The following is a 21,074-nucleotide window of genomic DNA, read 5'->3' as shown; positions in this document are numbered from 1 at the left end:
GGGTGTTTGCTAAGACTTACTTGTGCTGTTTTTTTTTTTTCTTTCAACTTGACACAAACTAGAGTCGCTGGGGGAAAGGGGAAGATCCATGAGGAATTGTTCCATCAGACTCTTCTGTGGGCAGGTGTGGGGGCATTTTCTCAATTAATGATCGATGTGGGCGGGCCCAGCCCACTGTGGGTGGTGCCACCCCAGGTAGGTGGTCCTGGATGGTATAATCAAACAGGCTGAGCAAGCCTTGAGGAGCCATCCAGTCAGCAGCACTCCTAAGTGTTCTGTCTCAGTTCCTGCCTTATCTTTCCTTGATGGACTGTAACTTGTCAACCAAATAAACCTTTTCTTTGACAATCTGGCTTTGGTCAGCATTTTCTCACAGCAGCAGAAAGCACCTAGTGTTAGGTCTCAAACAAGGAACAAAAGGCTGAGGTGCCTATTGTCAAAGCAGACGCTGGCTGCCAGGTTCTCCCAGCATCCCTCAGGCCACACAGGTGCATTCCTGGCTGGCATGCCCTGCCCCCTACCCTAATCTCCAGCGCAGAAACAACTGGGCTGCCCTTCCCTCAGCATCTCTTCTCTACAAATCCAGCTGTTCCTGCTGTGATAGTTCTTTTTACTCTTTTTGCACGTTTGACCTCTTGACCTGACTCCCCTTCTCCTCACATGGCTATGCTCTCCTCATATCTACGATAAAACTTCTCCATACCTAGAAGCAGTCACATCCTCTTTTTTATTTTTCTTGTCTCTCCACCTAGAACATTACTGAAGCTGAGCACCCCCACGTCCCAAGACCTGGCTGGACCAGTCCTCCAGACAGAGTCAAGAGTTCAGCACTTATACAAAGGAGGTTTCCGTCAATGGCCAAGCTTTCATCTCATTAGACACTCAAATTAGAAATTCCCTCAATCCTCACAGTAATGCAATGGATATTCTCACACACTCACAGTGAACTTCTAAGTCAGACATTCGATGAAGTGAGTAGTTTGAAATGACCCTAAATGAAGCTGGGCATGGTGGAAAGTGGAGACAGGAGGATTGAACATTGGAACAATTGAACATTGCCTGTGCTACAGAGCAAGTACAAAACTAACTTGATTACTTGCTAAGGATATGCTGGCCTCCTGCTCCCCCCAAAATGTCAGGAGCCATTTCCCCCCAATATTGGCAGAGCCTATCGCACACCCGATTATCTGTTAATAGAGAGCTATCTGTTAGCGGAACCCCCCCCACATTGTAATTATCTAGAGAACTATGTTTGTCAACTTGTGACTTCCTGACCGAGGAATCGTGACCTGACCAATCACAACCTCTTGGCTGACGACCTCGTGACCGGCTTGGACCAAGCTGCAAGATCCCTTCCTGCTCTGGTCATGCCCTCCCCCCAAATTCCTCATCCTATATAAGCTGTAACCATGACTCTAATAAACGGAGGGTTCGGCAAATCTGCTTGGCCTTCTTCCTCTTTCTCTCCCATGTCTTTCAGATAGCGCCTCTCTGGGACCCTGGAATAACTGATCAGCCAGGCGGGTTACAACCCTAGACTGAGTGACCCGCCAAGGCGGTCTACACCAAAAACCCTCCAAATACAAAACTCCTCTATTGTTCTCCAGTCTCTGATATGCACTGGGACCTCAGTTACCAAAGGCTAAGTATTCCTATGGGCTCACAGGGTCAGTCCACCAGGGACTGATTTCTCTCCTATTGTCTCAGGTCATGCAGCCTTTGTCTTAGGGAGGGCTGGGTAGCTATATTACTCAGTTTCTCAGTACCCACCACACTCAGATTCATCCCACCCGAGTCTCTGTATCCCTCACAAGTTAGGCTGAAAGGCAGTTCTTTCTTTCCACCATGAAAGTTCAAGAGATCAAACACAGGTTGTTAGGGTTGATAACAAGTACCTTTACCTGCTGAGCCACCTTGCTGACCCTCTGTTGGATCTCAAACCTGGGACAATGGTTAACTGAGGTGCCTATCAAACATATCAAAGGTGACACGGCTGCCAGGTTCTCTCAGCATCCCTCAGTCCCTACCTGTTACAGGGTATGGATCACAGCATACCCTGCCTCTTTACCCTGAACTCTCCAGCCAAGGGGTGGGCGGCCCTTCTTCCTGTGGCTCTTCTTTATGTAAGCCAGCCATTTTGGTTATGCTGGCCCCTTTGCTTCTTTTGTTCCCTTGACCTCTTTGTCTCTTAGTATCTTGGCTCCCAGATCTCCCTGTAGTAGGAATTGAGCAGAGTCATTGTAACCAGCATACATATTAAAATGAACAACCTTTTTTTTTCTTTTAGAAGTACTTTGATGTTGAAGAATCCTACAGGAAACAGAGATTGTTTCCTCGCGTTCTGTGGAATTATTTTGCAGAAGGGGCATAGTGGCAAGTCTGTGACTTTGATCACAAGATGCCTCAAGCACACCCGAAGCTCTTGTATTATGTATATCGCAAAAGATACATAATAAAGGACTAGATTCACGTGGAGACGTGATGCTTTTCTTTAGCAAGTCATGTAAATTAAATTAGGGACCTTGGAATGAGGAAATACTTTGTGTGACAACCAGTAAACACGCCTTTGTAAGATTGTTTGGAGCTCAGTCTGTCAAAGAGACTGAACCTTCCTGATACAACACAGGCCTAAAAATTTCAACTTGGGCTGGGCGGTGGTGGTGCATTAATCCCAGCACGTGGGAGGCAGAGGCAGGTGGATCTCTGTGAATTCTAGGCCAGCCAGGTATACAGAACTAGTTCTAGGACAGCAAGGGCTGTTACACAGAGAAAACTTGTCTCAAGAAAACAAACAAAATAGTAGAAAAAAAATTCATCTTGGAGAGCCTTCTTTCTGGCTTTTTTTTTTTTTTTTTTTTTTTTTTTTTTTTTTTTTTGGTTTTTCGAGACGGTTTCTCTATGGTTTTGGAGCCTGTCCTGGAACTAGCTCTTGTAGATCAGGCTGGTCTCGAACTCACAGAGATCCGCCTGCCTCTGCCTCCCGAGTGCTGGGATTAAAGGCGTGCGCCAGAGAGCCTTCTTTCTTCAACCACCCTGACATCTTCCCTTTTGCCTTCCTGTCTCTCCTCACATGGCACAGGTTGGTCTTCCAGTCATGTCCAGCGTGGTTTCTTCCAGACGTCTCTGCCTCAGGCTATGCTCTCTGAATATCAACTATAAAACTTCTCCACTACACCGAGGAACAGTCATGTCTTTTATATATATATATTCACCCTTCATGCTTTGTTAAAAGTTGTTGTTTTTCTTCATTCAAGCAGTTCAGAGGCAGACTATTCCCTGATCACTATAGTTTCCTGGACTGGGCTGACACCAAGGCTCCACCCATTTGCTGTGAGAAGGCTTTTCCTCCTCAGTAATCAAGGTAATCAAGGTTAGACCTGAGGGCTCTCTCCTATCACATCTACCTCATTTTCTCCTGCTATCTGATTCTTCTCACCGATTCCAAAGTGTTGGGTCCCAAGAGAGGGACTGTTTAGCACAGGTTTATTTTGTATTTTCTTTCCTTTAGTGTTCCCATCCCCAGCAATAAGAAACAAGCCAGCACCTCCATCCCATTCTTCTTCTTTGGTTCCTTCACTTTTCCAAGCAGCTTAGAGGCTGATGTGAAGGACAACATCACACTTGTTTTTCTCATTGTAATTTCTCCCTTACACAGGTAATTTCTTTCTGGGCAGATGCCGTAGCCTCCAGTTGCATGTCTTATGTCCTGAACAAGGCCTACGCAACTGATGTCACATCCTGTTTATGCTCCTGTCTAACACATGCTGCATTTGGGGGCTGTAATATATACTTTAGTCTATAAGTCATAAGACAACATGGGGTATCCCCATTCATTCAGGAAGCATCCCACTCCGTACTGCATAGAAGAAGATGGCTATTATGGGATTCTCCTTACAGACACAGACACTACATTGGAGCAGCCTTAGTTGGATCTTTTCACCTACAGTAGGCTGAAATGTCGGGCATGAAAAGGAAATAGTCAGGGAAATGTAGTTGTTACTGCAGCGGCAGAGCACGCCAGTCCATACCACAGGGGAAAAGAGCCGCACTGGATTGCCTGGGGTTTGCCCCACCTTCAGACAGCTCAGCTCCATTGTAGGTCTGATCACCCACAGTAGAAACAACCCATGTTCCTCTCAGATACATCTTTGGTTCTTTTATGCCCCTGTTTACAGTTCATGCTTTTTCTATCTATTCACCCCAGGTAGGGCACCAAAACCAGACCTCAAGTTTAGGTGGGTGAGTTAATGAGTTCAGTTGGGGGTGGATACTTACAGGAGCATGGGGAGGGGTAACCCACAGAGCATATATACCAGGCTTTTTCTTTTGGGCCACCAACCAGCTCCCAAATCATGACATAGAGACTCATTATTAGTTTTGAATGCTCGGCCTTAGCTTCTGCTCACTTCTGGATAGCTTTTTTTTTTTTAACTTTAACTTAAATTAACCTATTTATCTTCATCTACATTTTGCCTTCTGACTTTTTACCTTTCTTTCTATATGTCCTACCTCTGTGTCTGCTGGCCCCAGGTGTCTTCTTCTCTTTCTCCCTCATTCTCTTTTCTCTTCTTTGTTATCCCTCCTCTACCTAACTATTGGCTGTTCAGCTCTTTATTAGACCAATCAGGTGCCTTAGACAGGCAAGGTAAAACAAAGGCGACACATCCTTATATCCTTAAACAAATGCCGCATAAACAAATGTAACACACCTTCACACAGTTAAAGTAGTATCGCACCGCATAAACAAACATAACACATCTTTCCATAGTTAACTATTCCACAGCAAGCACAGACAACTGATAGGCAACCACATTGCACAATTCTAGCAAACATTAACTAGGGTACACCCTGGGGAAGGGACAGTGCTTTGTGCCTATCTAATGCACTCCTTCAGAAGCCGCATGAGCCCACTCTCCCTTCGACATGGAACATTAGTGGATCCAGTTTTGGGGGGGCGGGTTTCATGTGGGTGTTATCGCAGCTGCTCTAACAGCAACAACCATACAGTGCCCAGAGCACAGTTTTTGCTACCTGGAAGCCACTGAAAAAACTTAGAGAAGACACAATTAAGGCGAGATGATGAAGCAAAGATTGGAACGGTGTAGCTATGAGCAAAGGGATATCATGGACTTTGGGTAAATGCCAGAAGCTAGAACAAGACAAGGAAGGATTCTTCTCTTGATGCCTCAGAGGTGAATGGCTGAGCTGACATCGAGATTCAAGATTTTTGGCCTCAGGAAGGGAGATGAAAGTTGGTTTCTACTGTGAAAACATACCCAGTTTGTGGTTATGCTATAGAAGCCCTGGAAACAAATACAGAATGGAAACATGAAAGAAATTCTTGGTACCACATTAATCGTGATAGAAAAGCAGCTCTATTTGGGGGTAACATGCTATGTTCAAATATTTTAAAACATCTTGAGACACTCCTGCAGTATTAACAATTAAATTATTAATAAATTGTGACACTGAATAACGAGCACTAATCAGTGTTAGTATTGTAGACTGTCACAAATAGAGCCAACAATGTAAAAGGGCTCCAAGGGAACTGAGCTCATTTGAATCACTTCCCCCATTTGCCAAGTTACATTTTCTGCTGATTGTAGCACTCACTGGTAGGGCTTCTCTAAGAGTTTAACAGGAACTAAAGAAGTCCTTAAAACATGCACTGTACCCAGCACCCCTTCCTCAAAATTTCCTTGAGAATTTCACCGGCAAGCAAATAGAAAACTCTTAAGCTGCTGCCAGGTGATGTTGATGACATTCCTGTGTGTATCTGTAGTTCTGGCGTGGGTACAGGTCACCACACTGCACCTGTGCGCGCGTGCGTGCGGTGTGTGTGTGTGTGGAGCTGGCAGTGCTGCCCGGTGATGTTGATGACATTCCTGTGTGTATCTGTAGTTCTGGCGTGGGTACAGGTCACCACACTGCACCTGTGCGCGCGTGCGTGCGGTGTGTGTGTGTGTGTGGAGCTGGCAGTGGTGTTTTTGAACATCTGAATCAGATCACAGGGAACCAAAACCAAGAGGCTGGTATGTAAGGGAGTTTCCAGGGTTTTCCAGTGTTCTGACAAGGGCATCTTACTTGGGTCAGGGTAAAGAAAAAAGAAGTACAGCAAATGATTTTGTAAATGAGTATTTCTTGAGACACTTTCTCAGATTTTTGTTTCCTTTTTACTATTTTTTTTTTTTTTTGATTTTCGAGACAGGGTTTCTCTGTAGCTTTTTGGTTCCTGTCCTGGAACTAGCTCTTGTAGACCAGGCTGGCCTCGAACTCACAGGGATCCGTCTGCCTCTGCCTCCCGAGTGTTGGGATTAAAGGCGCGCACCACCACCGCCAGGCTCCTTTTTACTAATTTTTGAGACATGGTTTCCCTATGTAATCCTGGGTATCCTGAAACTCACATGCAGACCGGGCTAGCCTCGAACTCACAGATACCTGCTTGCCTCTGCATCCCTAGTACCAGGTACCGCCCAGATTTCCGTTTACCTAACCATGCACAAACACTTACTAGCAATAGGATCCTATCTCTGAGAATAGGAGTAAGCCTATTTAAATTGGTTATGAGAAACCTGTTTTTATTTGCATATAATTTCACCATGAACCATCAAGAATGTTCTATTAAGCCAGTTAGCATCTAAGACCCATTCTTCAAATCATAATTTAGGCAATATTTACTGGGCCGGTTTGGCGCCACCCACCTCCCAGAGATGGCGTTCACTGGCTTTAAAAACCACACCTTCACCCCTCCTCTGTTGCACAGGCCGGGAAAGACTAGGTGAACCCCTCTCTGACCATGAGGCCCCGCCCTCCAGGACGTCCCCCCCCACTTCCGGACACGGCGCCCCGCCCACCTCGCATCTCCGGAACCTCGGCTCGGCCTGGCTCGATCGCTTTGCGCTGTTTCTCGGTTCCGATCGTCTGACTTCGGCGCTGTCTTGTTTGCGACGCTGTCGTGCGCTTCACGGTGCGCTTTACGGCCGCGGGCGGGGGCTAGGGGGGAAAGCCGCGAACCGGTGCCAGGGCCTTTCGGCCGGGAGGCGAGACAAGCAGGCGAAGTTGATGCCCGGCGGCGGGGTGAGCACGGCGTCTGGCCGGCTCCACTCCGCAGCGGATCCAAGAGGAGCGCGGGAAGCGGCCGCGACGTTCCGGAGCGGCCCCGCGGGCTCGAGCGGAGGCCGAGGCGGAGCAGGTGGCTCCGGGCCAGGGAGTGGAGGCCCCGGGGGGCCCGCGGGCAGGATGAGCCTGACCCCGAAGGAACTCTCGAGCCTGCTCAGCATCATCTCCGAGGAGGCGGGCGGCGGCAGCACCTTCGAGGGCCTGTCCACAGCCTTCCACCACTACTTCAGCAAGGCCGACCACTTCCGCCTGGGCTCGGTGTTGGTGATGCTGCTGCAGCAGCCGGACCTGCTGCCCAGCGCGGCGCAGCGTCTCACGGCGCTCTACCTGCTCTGGGAGATGTACCGCACCGAGCCGCTCGCCGCCAACCCCTTCGCGGCCAGCTTCGCGCACCTGCTCAACCCCGCGCCGCCCGCCCGCGGCGGACAGGAGCCCGACCGGCCCCCGCTCTCAGGTACCGTCCACAGTCAGCTGTGCGGGCGCAGCCAGCTGTTCTGTTGGGAGCTCGCTGGCTAGGACAGTCCAGTCTCTTTGGAGAGAGAGGATCATCGCCTCCCGCCCCATTTACACTCTAACTAAAATAGGGAAGAGGTAGCCAAAAGTTCCAGGTTGGGTGCTTTTTATTTTTATTTGTTTTTTTTTTTTTAAATTTGCTGCACTCCAAATGATCCTTCCTAACCGAAAAAGCCAACAAACACATCGTACAGCTCACCGAAGGGCTGCACATAGCTTAGTGTGTCAAATACGGCTCATTCATTATTTTAAGACCCTGGGGTATGCGAAGTTAAAGCCAGTGACACCGAGTCTACCCCCCTCCCCTTTTAAGTCTCAGAGTAAAGAAGTCGGTGTTGAGAACATGAAGATGTGGCAGGTTGAAATCCGCATTACACAGCCGCCTTCTTGGTCTGCTGGAATGTCATGTGGGCAGAGGGATGACTTTCTTCTCTAAGTCATGTCTCCTGGAACAGATTTGTAGAATGTTTACTTTTGCAGCATTGCCGACATCAGATGTAGGTTAGATTCGAGGATGCCCCTTTAACTTTGGTACCACAGATGGACAGGGTCACCCCCTCTACTCCACAAGCCTAGCCCAGGACTCTAGAACAGCTATACCCACCCACTCACACCCTCCACCCCTGTCACAAAGCTGTATTTTAGATTTTTTCTTAAAAAATCTATTTTTATGTTCATTGGTGTTTTGCCTGAATGAATGTCTGTGTGAAGGTGTCAGAAGCCCTGGAACTGGAGTCACAGACAGCTGTGAGCTGCCATGTCGGCGCTGGGAATTGAACCCCGGTCCTCTGGAAGAGCAGACAGTGTTCTCAACTGCTGAGCCATCTCTCTGTATCCCCCTAGATTTTTTTAAAAAGTGTATTTAAACTGGGCTGTATTCCAAGCCCTAAAAGAGCCTTTCTGAATGCTACCCTATGTAAGCTTTAGCCTTACGCAGGGATTGAAGTTTTTGATAACAGAAAACTCAAGAGTTATTATAGCCATGCGTTTCACTGACATTTCTCTAGATCGCAGAATCTCAAATGATACACTTGTTTATAGACTTTATATTTGATTAACCAGAACTCAGTTACATTTAGTTATAAAAATAGCCTGGTGTGGCAAGTAGCAAGTGCTGTTTTACTAGATTCAAGTGAACTTAAAAAAGTAACCATTGGAGAGAAATCGGTGTACATTTTTATTTGCAGGGTTTTTGCCTCCTATAACTCCACCAGAAAAGTTTTTTCTTTCCCAGCTGATGCTGGCACCCCCAAGGGAACTCTTCAAAAAGACACCTCGCCAGATCGCCTTGATGGATGTTGGAAACATGGGGCAGTCCGTGGACATTAGCGGCCTTCAATTAGCCTTGGCAGGTAAGGAAGGGCCGTTTGGGCATTCTTATCTGTTCATGAGAGCCTCTACTTAAAATCCAGATTTATTACTTTTATTTTTTTTAATTTACCCATCTTCTGCCCCCATCTCCCTGTCTGCCACCCCCCTTTTGTTTGTATTTTTTTGTTCTTTTTTTTTTTTTTTTGGTTTTTCGGGACCGGTTTTCTCTTTAGTTTTGGAGCCTGTCCTGGAACTAGCAATCCAGGGTTTCTTTATGGCTGTTCCTGGCTGTCCTAGAACTTGCTCTGTAGACCAGGCTAGCCTCTAACTAAGAGCTCCTCCTGTCTTTGAATCCTAAGTATTGGGCTTAAAGTATTGTTTACCAACCACCATGGCAGATTAAGCCCTTCTACCCCAGCATCCCCTCTTTCACTTTCCTTTTTATTTTCTGTGTTTTGTGTGCTTTTAGTTGATGCCCCCGTCCATCCTCTTGTCCCACCTCCCTGCTGTCCACCCTTGCGCAGACCTTTTACTCTAGCACCCCGTTCCCAGTCATTTGTGTCACTGTGTGGTATCGCCGTCCTTTCCCCTCCTGAAAGCCTCCTTTTACTCCCTCAGGTTCCCTTTCTAGTTTTCCAGAATTTGCAAACATTACCACACTGCATAACATATATAAGCAAAGTTAATTTGTATATGAGAGGGAACCTTCTTTGTTTTGCCTGCAGGAGAGAGTGACTATCGGGGCTTTCTGTCCTCTCCTCAGATGAATGCTGTCCAAATCCCTTTCCTCCTCAGAGCTCACCACACGGTTCATCTCTGAGCCAGACATGGTAGCACAGGCCTTTAATTCAAGCACTCAGGAGGCAGAGGCAGGTGGAGCTCTGATTTCTAGACCATCCAGGGTTGCATAGTGAGACCCTATGTGAAGAAAATAAAAGGTAAAGCGAACATCCCAAATCCAGATCATCTGTGTAACACATGAAGCAGATATCTTAGTAAGATCTGTGTACTAAAGTTATGTTTGTGGGTGATTTTTATTGTGTTTTCTTAATTTTACAAACACAAGCAAACAAGTTGAGCTTTAGTGACTGCACGGAGCAGAGATTTACCATTAACAGTGTTCGTTTCAGAAGTTTGATTTAAAAGTCCCAACAAATACCTGTTATATATTGATTGGCTTTCTAACTCTTAACTAGTTATGTGTTTTTCTATATCTTGGTTAATAGTTGTTATTTAACTTCTTTTATTTTTATAATCAAGAATGAAAAGGTGGCATTGGTTTATTTCAGTTAGCATTTTTCTTGTTGACTGAACAAGACTGAATATCATATGGAATGTTTGAGGTATCTTTTCATATGTCTTTGGCTAGTTTTTCAGTGGGTTGATGGTCTTTACCGTCTAATTTTAAAGCACTTTTTATCATGAATTTAGTTCTTTGTCAGTTAAGCCTCAGAACACCAGAGTGCATCAGTATCATGTTAAGGAAAGAAAGCTGAACACTTTACCTTGGATTAATTTGACCAAGATTAAACCCAAGTTTGACTTCTTTCCTTCTTTCTCTATGTCTTCCCTCAGTCTGTAGTTTTGGTCTGGCTTGTCCGTAGTCTCTCTGTCCCCTTGTCTATGTTGTTGTCTTCCTCCCATCCCCTCAGGGTTTCTCTGTGTAACAGTCCTCGCTGTTCTGGAACTCCTCTATAGACCAGCCTGCCCCTGCCTCTCGAGGGCCGGGATTAAAGGTGTAAGCTACCACTGACCTGTAGTCTGTAGTTGCCCTGGCATCTGTAGTCTCTCTGATGTGTGAGTGTGACTCTGTCCCAGTGTTCCTGTTGTCCTGTCATGTGTATCTTTGCCTGATGTCTAACTGTCTTTAACAAAGGCCATTACTCTGTTTGAACATTGTGGCATCACATGGGAAAGGAGTGAGGAGACTTAACAGGAATCCTTATCAGCGCCTGGCTGTATAAGGTCTCTACACACTGTTTCAGATTACAGCTGTGCATTTAGTTCATGTTGTAAAGCTGATACATGGGAAATCCAAGAGCAAGTAAAGTTGGTTGTTACATTGTTCTTTGAATACACAGCAAGTTCTTAGGTCAAGTCTTAAGTGACCTCAACGTATATTATTAACTTGGGCTGTGAAGTCCAGAAAGAATTCCAGTTTCTTAGAATGTAAGAGATATTTTACAAGAGATTAAAATCTTACAAGAAAATATCTTTCAAAAAATTGTATCATTAGAGTCTTCTGGTTTTGTTTTATTTCTTAGATTTAGTTTATATACATATAGATGTATATACACATATGTACATAAACATACATATGTGTATATACATCTATATGTATATATATGAGTGTTTTGCCTGCATGTGTATATATATATATATATATATATATATATATATATATACATATATACATATATACATATATACATATGTGACTGGTGCCCTTAGAGTCAGAAGAGGGTGTGGAATCCCCGGAACAGGAGTTATGCCTGGTTATAGGCTGCTGTGCTGGTGCTAGAAATTGAACCCAGGCCTTTTGTAGAAGCAAGTGCTCTTAACCACTAAGCCATCTCTAGCCTCTAGCCCTCTATTTTTAAAATGTCAGAGTCTGAAACATGGCTTTGTATCCTCGTTCCTAACATCGCTTCAAATGTTTATTGGCCATTTACAGTTTCTGTAAAATGTCTGTTAAAATCATTAGTTCTTCTTTCCTTGTCGGGTTATTTTAATGTTATTGTTGTTTGGTTTATAGGAGTTAAAAGATAACTATTTTGTACCCCTGCTCTATTCATGGTGTTCTCAATTTCAAAGTGTCCTTTCTCCCCCCAGTCTCAAGTAGCTAAGGCTGGCCTTGAATTCTTGATCCTCCTGCCTCCACCTTCCAAATGCTGGGGTTGCATGTGTCTTGTCCCCAGGTCTGGCTTAAAATGTTTGTCTGAATCTCTTCCAGAACGTCAGTCTGAACTGCCAACCCAGAGTAAAGCTAGCTTCCCAAGTATCCTCAGTGACCCAGACCCGGATTCCTCTAACTCTGGATTTGACAGCTCTGTTGCCTCTCGGATCACAGAGTCTTTAGTTAGTGGACCAAAACCGCCTATTGAAAGTAGGTGTATTTGAATTAACTTTACGTCTGTCATTGCTCCGTGGAACTTTTCAGTTTTTGTAATACTTGTTTTTATTGAATCTGATGAGAGACTTCCTGCCTTACTGTCTAGAATATAGTAGAGATGAACGGTAAAATTCAGTTTTTTTAAAGCAAATTATACACTAGGATGCTTATTACTTATTTGTTATATGCCTGTCTGGAGATAGAAGTTTGTATTTTATTAAAATGAATCTGAGTTTGTTTTGTTTTAATAAGACAGCCTCTTGTGTAGAGTAACATTGAAAACTCTGTGCAGCTGAGGATGACCTTAAAATCCTAATCTCCCAAGTGCTGGGGTTATGGATGTGCCATACCCAGCTTTTTTGTTTTCTTTAAAGTGTTTGGGATCAAACCCAGGACACTGTGTAAAAGGAAAGCACTCTACAGCGAAGCTACACCTTCAGCCCCTGAAACGGACCTTCGGTAACTTCATGTCTAACAGGGTCATTTTATACTTCTTCACTAATATTATTATTACCTTTTGTCTTTCAGTTTTACTGACTTGATAGCCTTTATTTTACTTTAATTGAGGAAAAAAAACAAAACCCCCAAAACCCACTGAATTTGAAATAATCTAGCTGTACCATTTGGTTTTACAAGCTCCTGGGTGATTGAAGACAAAGACATTCTGCACAGGGATAGGAACATCATCTCCTAATTACAGAGCACCAGGACTTGGAAGCTTCCAGTGTGACTTCCATTTGGGTTAAAGTGGTTTTACTGTTTGAAGTTTCAGCTAGTCACAAGCATGTCTCCAGATCCATGGCACATGGTGGTTTTTGGTTTTTGCAGGCAGGGTTTCTCTGTGTAGCCCTGGCTGTCCTGGAACTCACTTTGAAGACCAGGCTGGCCTTAAATTCACTGAGAACACCTAGCCTCAAGTCAGAGATCTGCCTGCCTCTGGGTTTGATTGCACAGGCAGCCAGCCAGCTGTGTGTGTAACTGGGTGTAGCCACACCTCGACATCTTTACTTCACATAAAGAGCACTTCTCTGAAGAGCTGAAGACTGTAAGTGGTCTGAGGAGAGACACAGGAATTCATTCTGGTGATACTAGTGAGCAGACATTGAAGATGTGTGCTTGGTGTTACTTTGCTAGGAAGACTTTGTCAGTAAATTCGAGATTCATCTCAAATTTGGCAGAGCCTAGGATCCAAAACAGGACAGACTACCTTCTGTCCTATGCGGGGAAATGCTCTCTGGAAGGCTGGCAATGTAACTGGGTAAATGTCACTGTTAGGAGAGAATCAGTGGAGAGGGAGAGTTCTTTATCACAGTTTGCTAGAAGTTACTTGGTTACTCCTGGGTCTTTTGTGGGGTTTATCATGCAGGCAGGACCCATAGCTGGGTATTTAGGTGGCTGGGTGTCTGTCTTGTTAAGTAGTAAAATTTACTGTGCAATTTGTCTTTCTTGAGACTGGCCACTTGGATATAGTACTGTGGGTCACTGGGAGTTAGGCCACAAGTGTTTATGTAATTTTATTATAAGCCACTGGGGGCAGGCTTGTTGACTTGGTTGTCATAGTATGGGGTTTAGCTTTTCATCTGTGTAGTGACCAGGTGAGGTGTGATGTTAGTTCAGGAGGAGTTTTTTTTTTTTTTTTAAATATTTATTTATTATTTATACAGTATTCTGTCTGCTTGTATGCCTGCAGGCCAGAAGAGGGCACCAGACCTCATTACAGATGGTTGTGAGCCATCATGTGGTTGCTGGGAATTGAACTCAGGACCTTTGGAAGAGCAGGCAGTGCTCTTAACCTCTGAGCCATCTCTCCAGCCCTCAGGAGGAGTTTTAATGAGTTTATTTTACTATGTTGATAACTTACACATCAACCTTGAGTTGCAGGGATAGCTCCAACGATTCCATGTAGCACTCTGAGTTTCTGAGTGCAGAAATAAATAAAATCTTAGTTATAAGCTGGGTGTAATGGCAAATGCCTTTAATCTCAGTGGCAGATCTTTGTGAGTTTGGGATCAGCCTGCTCTATGTAGTAAATTCCAGGACAGCCAGGGCTATATACTGACACTTAAAAATAAAAATAATAATATTAACAATAATAATAAAAACTGCTAATTTTTATCTGTAGCCTAATGGCTACATACTTGACTTTAAAAATTCATGCACATGATTTCCTCTTTCCAAAAAGCACATTTGGTTCCTGGCATCATGCTGATTTTGTGTGTGTGTGTGTTTTCTTAGTTATAATTTGAGTGGAACTCTGATTTTATATCATTACTGTTCGAAGCATGAAGTTGATCATATATTCTCATTAAAGGCATTCTTGCACTTCATTGAATGAAATGAATATAAGGTGTGTGCAGATGGTAGCTCACTGTACTACTCTTATTATAGGCCACTTCCGACCAGAGTTCATCCGCCCACCACCACCTCTCCACATTTGTGAGGATGAACTGGCCTGGCTAAATCCTACAGAACCCGAGCATGCCATTCAGTGGGATAAATCAATGTGTGTTAAGAATAGCACTGGTGTGGAGATCAAGCGAATCATGGCCAAAGCCTTCAAAAGCCCTTTATCTTCTCCCCAACAAACCCAGGTATGTATGTATGTATGTATGTATGTATGTATGTATGTATGTATTACAAGCAGTGTCCTATCCTCCCATAAGTGATAAGTCGGCATTCAGGAGGAAGTGATCTCTGAAGCTGTGTTCTGGCCTTTCCAAAATTTGAAAATTTTGCTCTGATGAGACAAGTCCAATGACTGAAAATCTAGACTCTGTTCATTTTGTCTCATGGAGAGGTGGTGGGATAGGAAGGGTCTCAATTTGGGGCACCGTCAGCGCATATCAGCTAGGTATATCATGTGCTTTGCTATATTAGACTGGACAGTAACTCGAGGATGTGTGGAGTTACTAATATTTAATAAGCAATGAGGTTCAGGGAGTAAGACTTTAGCATACAATGTTTAATGGTGGACTGAGGTTCTATCTCCTGCTGTTCGAGATTACTAGAGGGACCCCTTGGGGAAGAAGAACAAAGACACTCCAGGTTATGTATTTTATTAGGTTTGGATACTTTCAAGTTAGAACTGGTAGGAAGACGCCTTTAATCCCAGCACTCGGGAGACAGAGGCAGGCGGATCTCTGTGAGTTCGAGGCCAGCCTGGTCTACGGAGCTAGTTCCAGGACAGGAACCAAAAGCTACAGAGAAACCTTGTCTCGAAAATCAAAAAAAAAAAAGAACTGGTAGGAAGATACTGTTACCTCCAATCCAGCTTACCACTTAAAGTATGCATTTTAAAAAGATTTGTTTTATGTGTATGGTTGTTTTGTTTGCATGCATGTCTGTGCACCATATGGGTACAGTGCCCATAGATGCCAGAGGAGGGCATCCGATCCTTTGGAGCTGCAGTTAAGATGTGAGTCTCCATGTGGGTGCTAGGAACCAAACCCTGGTCCTCTAGAAGAGCAGAAAGTGCTCCTTACCACTGAATCATCTTCTAGCTTCCCCACAAATATTTTTTTTAATATTTATTTATTATGTATACAATATTTTGTCTGTGTGTACGTCTGCAGGCCAGAAGAGGGCACCAGATCTCATTACAGATGGTTGTGAGCCACCTTGTGGTTGCTGGGAATTGAACTCAGGACCTTTGGAAGAGCAGGCAATGCTCTTAACCACTGAGCCATCTCTCCAGCCCCCCCACAAATATTTTTTAAGTGATGCAATAGCAATTGTTTGTAGTTTCTGTTTATAGTCCAGTGTGGAATATATGAGTAGATAGAAGGATATAACAGTTAAGACAAAAGGGCATGGTGCATGCCTCTAATCCTAGCACTTGGAAGGTAGAGACTGAAAATCAGAAATTAGGTGGTGGTGCACGCCTTTAATCCCAGCACTCGGGAGGCAGAGGCAGGCAGATCTCTGTGAGTTCGAGGCCAGCCTGGTCTACAAGAGCTAGTTCCAGGACAGGCTCCAAAGCTACAGAGAAACCCTGTCTCAAAAAAAAAAAAAAAAGACCACTGGCTGCTCTTCCAGAGGTCCTGAGTTCAATTCTTAGCAACCACATGGTGGCTCACAACCATCCATAATGAGATCTGATGCCCTCTTCTAGCCTGCAGGCAGACATGCAGGTAGAATACTGTAAAAATAATAAATTAAATAAATAAAATCTTTTAAAAAAAGAAAATCAGGAATTAAAGGACAGGCTTCACAAGATAGGGTCTCAAGACCAGCCTGGGCCAAGGAGACAGCCTCAAGATAAATGATTTTGTTTTAAAGAAAAAGTGTGTATTTGGAGAAGGAAAACAATATTTCCATCTCTTTGAATTGCAGAGTGTGGCTGTAACTTGAACTTTAAAATACTATAGGTAGAAGACCTGAAGTGTCTCCTATTCCATCCCTTTCTAGAGTATTTCTGTTTTTTCTGGATAAGACAGGGCTTGGCTCTTGTTCTGAATTATTCTGTGGTTTATGGAGTTGTGTGTGGCTTTTTTTTTTTTTGTGGTTTTTTGAGACAGGGTTTCTCCGTGGTTTTGGAGTCTGTCCTGGAACTAGCTCTTGTAGACCAGGCTGGTCTCGAACTCACAGAGATCCGCCTGCCTCTGCCTCCCGAGTGCTGGGATTAAAGGCGTGCGCCACCACCGCCCGGCTGGCTTTTTTTTTTTTAAAACTGAAACAGGGTCTTACTATATATACCTCAGATAGCCTTGAACTCACTGTGTAGCCCATGCTGGCTGCCTCCTGCCCTAATGCTTATATTACTGATGTGTGCTACCACACTCAACTTGGCTTGTATGTTTTGGGAGAAGTTGGTAATTGAGATTTTAAGGATGACACTATTATGGTCATATTGTATACTCCCAGACAAAATCAAGACTGTCATGTCTATAGGAAGAATGACTAGTGGATTTACAAATTGCCTTTTATTTTTCTATCATCACAATTCAAATCTGAAAAAGCATCAAGACATAATGAATATTGCTTTGAGGGAAGAAATTTAACAGATTAACTCAACAAGGATAATTGTATAATTCTTACATAAGACATGGGTTTATATGTAGGAAACATACTCTAATATGACTCAAGAACCTCTCACTTTGGTTTTATTTAGCTCCTTGGTGAGCTGGAAAAAGATCCCAAACTTGTTTATCATATTGGCCTTACTCCAGCGAAACTTCCAGACCTCGTGGAGAACAACCCTTTAGTCGCTATAGAGATGCTGCTGAAGCTAATGCAGTCAAGCCAGATCACGGAGTATTTTTCTGTCCTGGTCAACATGGATATGTCCTTACATTCAATGGAGGTCGTAAATCGGTAAGCTTTCATGTTCCACCAGAAGTATAATTAATATTCAAACCCTGGTTAAATTACCTGGAAATTTGAAAGACTGTAGCAGGTTTTTGTTTTGTTCTTTCTTTTCCTTTTTCTGATACCGTTAGCTTACATTGAGTCTTAGTATTCACTACATGTGAATTTAGCCTCCTCCATTTCTAAGAACTCAGTTGTTAAATTTACACCACTGTCTTTTGTGCCCTCTGCAATCCAGGTATTCCATTCCTTGGCAGCCAGTATTGGCAGCATGCACGTGTGGGTCTTAGAATCGGACTTCTAGGCTTGCAGTCCTGAAGATTGCTAGTGTTCTCCCAGCTTTTGTTACTGTTTTTTGTTTGTTTGTTTGTTTTTTTGAGTCAGAGTCTATGTATCCCAGACTGCCCTCCCAGCTCTTTCTTGACTTTGCTCTTCAGTGACCCTCAAGGGTGTGTTCTATGTAGGTTTCACCTTTTCTTTACAGATGTATTTTAAGGTAAATTGTGAATTAAATGTACTTAGGTGGGTGGGTATTATTTTTCTGAGGTAGTCTTTACTGTTTTTCTTTTGAAATAGGATCTAATAGTATCCTGGCTTCAAACTAATAGCAGTTCTGAATGCCTCATTCTCTGAACCTTGGATTATAGGTGTGAGCCAAAACACATTTTTTGAACATCTCTATATAAGTTGGCAACTATTTTAAACTTTAACTGAAGAGTGTGTTAAGTCAACTGGTGACAAAAGCTTGGCAGGTAGCTCGGTGCACAAGAAAGAGGCGGGAGAAGAAAGGAAGCATGAGCTTTCTAATTACTTTGTAAGCATTGTGTCACTGTGGAGCTGGCTGGCTACCTGTTGAAAACATGCTGTTTGCATGTTCTCTTTGCTGGGACCTCCTTTATCATAGTCACAATTGCTGTTTTTGCATTGGCTAAATTTGCCATTGGATGGAACAATCTGAGTGTTCTTGGATTCTGCCTCACTGCATTCCTGCAGTAATGTCTTTACCAATCAACTCCTGGTTCTGCTTGTTTCCTAGCACCCAAATAATTTATCATTCGCAAGGATGAAGCAGCCTTGCTGCTGATGCAGATCTCAGAAGGCAGAGCGTGGGTGGCAGATTTCTTAAAGTACTTCAGTGCCTTAGGTCAAATAGTTTGCAGTATCCAGCCCTGTGTCTTAATATTTCCTGGGTTGAACTTGACTCACTGTGGAATATTTGGTTATTTTCCCCTAAGGCAGGGTTTCTCTGTGTAGCCCTTGCTGTCCTGAAACTCGCTCTGTAGACCAGGCTGGCCTCAAACTCAGATCTGCTTGCCTCTGCCTCCCAAATGCTGGGGTTAAAGGTGTGTGCCACCACCACCTGGCTGACCCATTTCATATTTCGTTTAATGCTTTGGAAAATACTCTCTTGAGTTTAAAGACTCTTAAGCTTGTTACACAGTTGCTAAGTCTTCTTCAGGACTTTGTAATGGTCAGTTCTAAACCTGTGTGTCTTGTTCTCAGGAAGGCCTGTTTTGGTCTCTGTCTATTCAAGTAATTTTACCAGGTTCATATTACTTCTGCAAAGCTTCATTTTAATCTGATTATATGTTGTGCTGTTTGGTCACCTTCATCTCAGACACACTGCCTCTCACAGTGCTTATACTTACAGGACTTTTCTACGTTATAAATGATGGTAATAACTCTTGAGGTTGAGCTTGGAGTGGGTAAGACCAAGACTGACAGTGATTCAGCCAGGAACACAGTATGACACTCACTGCTTAGTGGGTAATTACAGAGTAAAATATGTAAATATAAACTTAACAGGACTGTCAGAGGTTTAAGTGGCTGTGGCTCTTGGGTTTAAAACTAGAGAATTGGGTCACATAAATTTTCACTAGATAACCACGGGGAAATTTTGACTTCATGCTTATATTACTTCTTAATATTAGCAAATACAGTTAACAGCTCAAATTTTCTTTCATGAAACAGACTAACTACAGCTGTTGATCTACCTCCTGAATTCATTCACCTTTACATATCAAACTGCATCTCTACTTGTGAACAAATTAAGGATAAATATATGCAGGTGAGTAGTAGAAATGCTGTAATATTATCATCTGCCAGGAAAACAGGTTTCTAAAACTTGCCCCTTTTTCTTTTCCAGAATCGCCTGGTGCGTCTTGTATGTGTGTTTCTCCAGTCGTTGATCCGCAACAAAATTATTAACGTGCAGGACTTGTTTATAGAGGTACAGGCCTTCTGTATTGAATTTAGTAGGATACGGGAAGCTGCAGGCCTCTTCCGATTGCTGAAGACACTGGATACTGGGGAAACCCCTTCAGAGACCAAAATATCAAAATAATACCTCACCAGAACTTTCCCTTCTGTTGCTCAACTGTATTTGGATTGGTTTTTAAAACTGTTCAACTCTTGAGTGGACTGCTTGCTTTATCTAAGAAATATAAATGACACTATTTACTTAAGCAAAATTTCCTTTTTCTTAGAGGAGTTTCCCATGGGTGAATTTTGGTAAGAACTTGGGGAAATGTATTTTTTAACTCTCTTGCTGATGACAATCCATAGGAGAAATAATTATTCTAAAAAGTTATTGTAGGAAAGGAAGTGCAGGTGTCTTGCTTTTTTTTTTTTTAAGTTTAAAACAAATTACCCACTTTTTTCTAGGAGAGTAACCTAAAAGCCAAATATTGTCCTTTGTAGCTTCTAGTACAAAACATGTTCAATGAGAGTGAGTGAAGACACTGAGAATTCATGGTCCAGTCTGTGCTCAGAGCAGCTGAGTGTAGTTACTAGGCAGAGTCTGAACCAAGGACTTAACAATTCAAGGTTTCTCTGTGTAGCTTTGGCTGTCCTGGAATTCGACCAGGCTAGCCTCAAATTCAAGAAAGCCACCTGCCTCTGTAGTGCTGGGATTAAAGGTGTAATCCTGGTCAGCATACACTTCTTAGCAACAGTGTTTCTTGAGCTTCTAACAAACATGGGCACTCTCATGCAAGGACCTTTTGCTAGGCTGTAATAGCTGGAACTTTATCAATGGTAGCCTAACATGGGCATGTTTTTTGTTTTATAGTTTTCTGGTATACCAGAAGGGTGTACCCTAGATGCCTGTTTGGTGGGGAGGTAAAGTAAGGTCAGTGCTTAAGACAATGGTGCCCTAGACAGGGTCTGTCTATGTAGCCCTGACTGTCCTGGAGTTCTCGCTATATGGACGAGGCTGGTCTAGAATTTAGAGATCCTCCTGCCTCTGCCTGGTAAAGGTGTGTGCCACCACATCCAGCTGTTATTATTTTTTTAATATCTAACTTTGACATGCCTTTTTATTTAGATTATGATTTCTAGAATAAATTTATAGGGATGGAGCCGGGCAGTGGTGGCGCACGCCTTTAATCCCAGCACTTGGGAGGCAGAGGCAGGTGGATCTTTGTGAGTTCGCGACCAGCCTGGTCTACAAGAGCTAGTTCCAGGAAAGGCTCCAAAACCACAGAGAAACCCTGTCTCGAAAAACCAAAAAAAAAAAAAAATTATAGGGATGGAAATCTGTTCTCCAACATTTGGCAAGAGTTTAAGGAAGCCAAGCTTGGTGGTTTTATTTTACAAATTAGTGTTCTGACAGTGGGGAAGGAACAGAACTCCAGATGTTTGATACATTCTTCTTAGGATTAAAGGACTGGGCCTTGAGCCCCTGTAGGAGTGACCCACATCTGAACTAAAC

At 43.6% G+C, this 21,074-nt stretch overlaps 2 protein-coding genes across 3 annotated transcripts in view; one reads left to right on the top strand and one right to left on the bottom strand.

The window, feature by feature from the left end:
• Tbc1d8 (TBC1 domain family member 8) overlaps positions 1-6,918 on the bottom strand; it is a 159,731-nt gene extending 152,813 nt beyond the window's left edge. Inside the window, exon 1 of one of the 2 annotated variants that reach the window (XM_075980363.1) lies at positions 6,855-6,918. In XM_075980363.1, the coding sequence (XP_075836478.1) occupies positions 6,855-6,861 (7 nt within the window). In that variant the 5' untranslated portion in view covers positions 6,862-6,918. The remainder of the gene's footprint in view (positions 1-6,854) is intronic. The other variant, XM_075980362.1, reaches the window with a different exon arrangement.
• Cnot11 (CCR4-NOT transcription complex subunit 11) lies at positions 6,888-19,833 on the top strand. Its single transcript, XM_075980364.1, has 7 exons — positions 6,888-7,573; positions 8,820-8,984; positions 11,897-12,049; positions 14,444-14,646; positions 17,166-17,368; positions 19,334-19,430; positions 19,509-19,833. The coding sequence occupies exons 1-7, from the start codon at positions 7,063-7,065 to the stop codon at positions 19,704-19,706; spliced, it is 1,530 nt and encodes a 509-aa protein (XP_075836479.1). The 5' UTR covers positions 6,888-7,062; the 3' UTR covers positions 19,707-19,833.
• The last annotated feature ends 1,241 nt before the right edge of the window (positions 19,834-21,074 follow it).

The sequence above is a fragment of the Microtus pennsylvanicus genome, chromosome 7 (assembly GCF_037038515.1).
Source record: "Microtus pennsylvanicus isolate mMicPen1 chromosome 7, mMicPen1.hap1, whole genome shotgun sequence".
NCBI lineage: Eukaryota > Metazoa > Chordata > Mammalia > Rodentia > Cricetidae > Microtus > Microtus pennsylvanicus.
Note: the sequence above shows the minus strand (reverse complement) of the source record. Positions and strands in the feature narration are given on the sequence as shown.